Below are 6,630 nucleotides of genomic sequence, written 5' to 3' on the forward strand. Positions count from 1 at the left end.
TGCTTGTGAGTTCTTTGATTGTTGCTGAAATTTTATAGATTTTAGACTGTGTTGCTAAAATCAAGCTACACACTCCTCTTGACACTTCGGAAACCTACATTAAAAAATGAAAGATACTTTCGTTCTTATCCTTTAATTATCTCTAATTTTTGCTAGTTGTTGGAAGGTTCTGTGAAGAAAGGGGTGCCCTAAAGAAGTTGTTGGATTCTGCTGCTTCACAGAAAGAAAAAATATGAAGGAGGTTGATGTTGCAAATATATCATTCAAGGATTGTTCTGATAAATTAGTTGGTTATGATTAGGAGGACGAGAAGTTTGACAACCCCTATTATTTTGAAAGTGAAGTTACTAAACTTGAAGACCTCTCTAATGAACATCATGATTCAATTGGTGAGAAGGAGGAATAGACCTTGATTAAGACTAAGAATGCCTTGACTGGGGTTACCGGGGCTCTTAACCAAGCCTAGAAAGATCTATAAGAGAATGAAGATGTTTTTGTTAAGTCTCAGAGAGCTATGAAATAAAAGTTATTATTGGCTAATAATAGGAATCTCTCGAGAAAGAGAAAAAAATATGGAAGAGGTCCAAGCGACTTTGGCGGAGGCCTAGGATTCTTTGAGAGTTTTAGGGACCAAAACGTTGGGCTCGGGTGAGGAGGACACACATGTCCCATGGTTCTTCCAATCCTAGATTTTCTCTAAACTTGCAGTCGACCTAAATTCATTTTTAAAAAATCTAACACTTCAGTTTGTCATTGGCTCCTCATACATGCATTTCGATTTTGGTAAATCTATGAATACAATCTTGAAGAGTATTTATCTTCCTCTAATTGAAGTCTACATGTTGTAAACTATGAAGCAAATATGTCCCATAATTTTCTTCAAAAGTTAATGGAGTTGTCTGCCTTGAACCAAGTCATTGAATGTCCTTTGAGGGTTACTAAATTTTTTTTGCATTTCACGACACTCATTGTTTGGTGGTAGTCAAGTATGGTATTCATGTGCTCGGCGTGTTCATTCAAATCCCCAGTCCAATCATATGTCTCCAGCTTTTGGGGTTTCTCTAAATACTTTGGGATGTGTCAGTCAATGATGTGTTTGGTGAACGGATTCCTTCAACGGTGGATTTAGGCATGATCCAATGAATCATGCTTGTTTCCCCTTCGAGAATGGTGGGGGAATTTCTCATATGAAATTGATCTTCTGGTAGTGTGTGGATGATGTCCTCGTCCCCAGAGTCACAAAGAGGAGATTTGTGACTACATGGTGATGGTGATGCCTCACTAACAACTTTTACGCTCTTGATGGTTGCGAGACACCGTCAACAACAACATCCTTATAAATGACCTCATTGTGGCCTTGTTGCAACACCTCTTATTGAGTTGCTATTTGAGTTGGAATTTTATGTTGATTTTATTTGATGTGAAGGAGTCTCACTTTATGCTGATATAACATATTGAACATGTTCACAATGAGTTATTTTGCATCTAGTGCTCCTATCGAAGCTTAGAAATGTTGAAATTTATGGGATGGTGGATGAGTTGAAAATTAAGGGGGGGGGATAATGTTGAAAATTAAGGGGGGGGGGGGGGGGGGGGGGGGGGGGGGGGGGGGGGATAATGTTGAAACCCGGGAATTGGATGAGAATCTTGAATAATAGGGTGAGGAATTGCAATCAAAACATGTACTAGAAAAAAAAATTTTTTAATAAAACCTTCTTCAACTTTCAAAGTGCATCAATTAATTTTTTTCAAACTTTCTTCTTGTTTTTAAAAATTAATTAATTAATTTTTATAAGACCTCTTATTATATTACATATTTTTCTGCAATATGTCCATAACTATTTCTTTCTCATAAGGATAAATTTGTAAAGTTATATAAAATAGTCAATAAATTTATTACTCTAGTTCTCGCAATTTACTCTATAGAATCTTATATTTAGGGATTTAAGGACAGAGGTAGGAAAACATCTAAATATATTCTATTTCTATATAATGTATTTTGATGTAATTTTCAATTTCTTATACTCTCAATTTGCAATTTTCATTTAAATCAATTTGAAAAGGTGATAAACTAAAAACAGCCATGAATTGCATGACCTTATGTCAACTTTATCGTGGCAAAGGTGAATGCTATAATTTAGGATAATAGAAAAGTTTGCAATTAAATGTTTGACTATTGTAATAACGTGCTCCACCTAACAAACGACATTGCATAATTTTTAACTCACCATAATTATGGTGTTCAATTTAATTAAATAAAAAATCCCAACTGTAGATTCGATCTTCATTATGAAAAGCAGTAAAACGCGTGACAAGTTCCTATATTCGAGACTTTGGCAAAAAAAAAATAGCTACAATTCTACAAATGGAAGCAAAAAACCAAAGAAAACAACAAAGTACAAACAAAAGAGCTAGGAGGGCATTTTCAATTCATACTAGTAGTACATTTTTATTAATAATCATAATCAACAATAATTATTTTACTCATAACCATTACATTATTATTATTGTGACACTTAAAGTAAAACAAGAGAATGAAATACATGAAGCAAACCATAACAAGAACACAAAGCATGTCCTAGAAAAACCAATAACCAAATTCCAACAAGGAACAAACAATGACTCTCAAATGTTGCAATACGATGTGGTTTGTGTTTTTTGTGGTAGAAGTGGTAGCAGCTTAAGGTTTTGAGAGGATGGTAGTCTCTGCAATCATGGCAGTGACAACATATGGATCCATGTTAGATGCTGGCCTCCTGTCCTCAAAGTAACCCTTCCCTTCTTTCTCTGTGTCCCTTCCAACCCTAACCGAAGCTCCGCGGTTCGCAACACCCTTCAAAAAAAAATTGTTTCGGATTAGGCCAAAGCCAAAAAGTGTTTGAGATTTAGCAAAAGAAGTTTTTTTTTTTGCTTACCCATGAGAAGGTATTAATGTCAGCTGTTTCGTGTTTTCCTGTCAAACGACGCTCGTTGCCTTCTCCGTAAGCAGCGATGTGCTCGGCGTGCCTCTTCCCAAGCTTCTCGATTGCTTTCTTGATGATTTCATATCCGCCTTCTTCTCTCATAGATTTGGTGCTGTAGTTTGTGTGAGCACCAGCACCATTCCAATCACCCTAGTTTTTGCAACCAAATTACAAAGTCAACACCAATTCAACTTAGATAAATAAATCAACTACTAAAGAGTTGAATATAGCAAACCTTAATTGGTTTAGGGTCAAAGGTAAGAACCACATCAGCAACCTCAGTGATCCTCTATTGGAACAGACAAAAAGAAAGTTAGTTGGAGAAGGTAAGGTAAGGTAATCTCATTCAATAAGTCAAAAAGAAGTGTTGGTGAGAATGGCTAGTGGTGAAAGCAACACTAATCAATAGTCATGGGCTACCTACCTCCAAAATGTAACGAGCAACCCATATCTCGTCCCCGGCAGAGATACCAACTGATGGACCAACTTGGAATTCCCACTACATTAGAAAAAAAAACAATAGATTACAACAACCGATAATCAAGTCTTGTTTCACTGATACATGGATCAACTTCCGTCATAATAGGATAAACTAAGTGCATAGATATCTCCAACATACCTGACCAGGCATCACTTCTCCATTGATTCCACTGATGTTGATGCCGGCAAAAAGACAGGCTTTGTAATGAGCATCAACAATGTCACGGCCAAAAGCCTTGTCAGCACCAATACCACAGTAGTATGGTCCCTATTAGGCAAATAATTAAATTAGAACTGATGTAACCAATGACAATAAAAAAATCACCAAAAGACAAATTTAAACTGGGAATCTTAGATTAAAAAAAAAACAGTAATGATGAATGAAAGTGAGGTTTTACCTGAGGTCCAGGATAACCACCAGCTGGCCAACCAAGAGGCCAATTGATGTCTTTCTGCAACAAGGTGTATTCTTGCTCAATACCATACCTAATCACAAATCATACACCAACTTTTGATCAGAACAAAATAAACAACTGGCGAATACGTTATTACTATCTATGAAGTAGGGACTCAGACACGAAAATTGGACATGACCGACATCAACATTGACACGTAATCACAAGTGTAGGTCTCAAGTGTAAAAAAATGCAACTAAAAGTTACCATGTTTCCTCAGCAACAACATCAGGATGGCTGAAAACCTTGGCAGCTGCGTGTCGTTTGTTACTGGGAAGTGGTTCTCCAGCAGGAGTGTATACATCACACATAACCTAAATTCAATTAAATAAGTAATTAATAAATTTAACATACATGATTGATTCAGTATAAAAAGATTTTAAAAAATACTAACCAAGATATGGTTACCCCTTCTGAATGGATCCTTAAAAATGGCCTGTGGGCTGTTTTCAATCAAACCCCAAATAAGTAAATTTCAGAAAATCCAAGAAAACATTGAACAAAATTTGAACATAATTAAAAAAAAAAAAAAAAACTTACTATAAAATAACTTCACTATCTTTTCCAGGAGCTTGTTCTGTGCTGGAACCATCAAAGTTCCACTTGGGGAGCTGTGAAGGGTCAGTAACTGGTCCGGGAAGAGTCTGTAGAACAAAAAAAATTTCATTTCATATTTTCAATAACTAAAACAAAAATCCTTTTTTAGAAAGCTACAAGTAGAATAAAATTACCCTTGCTTTGCTCCTCACGTCCAAACCAGAACCACCAATCCTGTCATAATGTAAATAAAATTGTTGGAATTAATTAAAAAAGGAAATTTTTATTTCTGATATTTTAAAAAAAAAAAACATTTTCTGAGTCTAGTTGGTGAAGCGTTTGGATTTGTATGAAGAAAACATCTAAACATAGCAACAAACAAAAAGAAAACAAAAATTCCCTTCTCTTTTTTTTCCAATTTAATCACAAAGACACAAACAAAAAATCTTAGTAATTTTTCAGAATAAAAATATGCTAAAATTAAACTCAATCCTAAAAAAAAAAATGAATCACCCTCATGAAAACTTTACCAGTGACGTAAATTAATGCACGGACAGAACCAGAAACAGCAACAGAAAAAGACACCGAACTAGTTTTTAGTATAGTGTCTTTCGTACGTACGGAAGAAGCAAAAACAGCATCATCGATATTGTGTTAGAAAGAGTGATAAGAAAGTGATAACTAATTAACTAACCATATGTATTCAGCGATGATTTTCTGGGTGGTGTCTGAGAGATCAAGGTTGATGAGATCTGTAAGAAGAGACATGGTTTTGAAAAAGTGAAGAAAAAAAAAGAATCTGTATTGATCGTTGGATGAATCCTCAGATTCGATGCGATTGGATTCGATTGGATGAATGAACAATGAAAGGAGAAAATATGGGGTTTATTTATAGCTGATTTTCTTGTTCCTATTCCTAGTCTTCTCTTCCTATAGTCTACTGTAATATTTTAATTTTTTTTTATTTGTTTATGAGTAGTAGTAATCACGATAACTAATAAGGTAAATCTTTTCTAATCTTATTGATTAATAAAACTATTAATGTTATGAATCTCAAAAATTAAATTGCTGCATAAAAAGATTATGAAAGATTATATCTACACTCTCTCTCCCTCAATAATTGGGATGTTTATTTTTTACTTTTAGTAATATTAATTTATTCATTTTTTTATTTTATTAATATTTATATCAATTAAAATATTTAAAAAAGTTAAAATATATTAATAGCTAATATAAATAATTGAGTAAATTATATAAAAATTACTCCATAGTATTTTTTGTAAGGAAATTTCTTTCCCTACCTCCCTCTTTTCTAGATCACCTCCGGTGAAAAATCCAAAATACCCTCACTTCAGAAATGCATTTCCGAAACGCTTTTTTTTTTCAAAATTTGTCTTATTTCGGAAATGCACTTCCGAAAACACGAAAAAATGTGTTTTCGGAGATGCATTTCCGAAAACACCTTTTTGGGTTTTCGGAGATACATTTCCGAAAACACCATTTTTTGGGAGGGGGTGTCTTCGGAGATGCATATCCGAAATATTCCAAGACCAAATTGGTCTTGGAATGTTTCGGATATACACTTCCGAAAGAATTCAATAATTATTAAAAAATTAAAATCGAGGTGAATCAATACAATTAATAGGTATAAAATCAAGGTGAATCAATAAAATGAAGGTTAATCAATAAAATCAAGGTGAATCAAAATTTCCTAAACAATTTTAAAGTTAAAAATAATTTTTAACTTATATAAATATATAATATATAAATATATAATAATTAATATATAAATATATAATAATTATAATAAATTAAAACACTCATTTTTTTAATTTTTATAATTATTATATAAATATATAAATATATAATAATTATTATAATTATTATATAAATATATAAATTAAAACACTCATTTTTTTTATAAATATATAACAATTATTATAAATATATAAATAAAAAATTATAACCTATTTTGTAAGTGAAATTATTTTAATTTTTTAATTAAAATTATTTTAAATTTTAAAATATGAATCAGGATAGAAATATATAATAGCTATTATTCATAACTCATAAATTATATCAAAATATATAATTATTATTATTCATTACTCATAAATTATATCAAATTTATGATATGTGAATTAATTAATATCCTAAAAATTAATTTTTGGGATTTTTTTAGATTTTTTTTGTTG

At 32.3% G+C, this 6,630-nt stretch overlaps 1 protein-coding gene across 1 annotated transcript; it reads right to left on the reverse strand.

The window, feature by feature from the left end:
• Nucleotides 1-2,669: 2,669 nt before the first annotated feature.
• On the reverse strand, nt 2,670-5,310 carry LOC131661850 (glutamine synthetase nodule isozyme). Its single transcript, XM_058931490.1, has 11 exons — nt 5,130-5,310; nt 4,630-4,669; nt 4,439-4,542; nt 4,293-4,341; nt 4,106-4,212; nt 3,842-3,929; nt 3,583-3,711; nt 3,388-3,462; nt 3,199-3,252; nt 2,916-3,113; nt 2,670-2,833 (listed from the first exon to the last, which is right to left on the reverse strand). The coding sequence occupies exons 1-11, from the start codon at nt 5,201-5,203 to the stop codon at nt 2,681-2,683; spliced, it is 1,071 nt and encodes a 356-aa protein (XP_058787473.1). The 5' UTR covers nt 5,204-5,310; the 3' UTR covers nt 2,670-2,680.
• Between the last annotated feature and the right edge of the window lie 1,320 nt (nt 5,311-6,630).

The sequence above is a fragment of the Vicia villosa genome, linkage group LG3 (assembly GCF_029867415.1).
Source record: "Vicia villosa cultivar HV-30 ecotype Madison, WI linkage group LG3, Vvil1.0, whole genome shotgun sequence".
NCBI lineage: Eukaryota > Viridiplantae > Streptophyta > Magnoliopsida > Fabales > Fabaceae > Vicia > Vicia villosa.

Excerpts from the sequence above, each read along its gene's own strand:
- LOC131661850 (XM_058931490.1), bottom strand. The coding sequence starts at position 5,203 with ATGTCTCTTCTTACAGATCTCATCAACCTTGATCTCTCAGACACCACC. Across the intron at positions 3,712-3,841 it reads GTGGTTATCCTGGACCTCAG|GGACCATACTACTGTGGTAT; the intron begins GTAAAACCTCAC and ends TTTGCCTAATAG. Across the intron at positions 2,834-2,915 it reads ACATTAATACCTTCTCATGG|GGTGTTGCGAACCGCGGAGC; the intron begins GTAAGCAAAAAA and ends TTTTTTTTGAAG.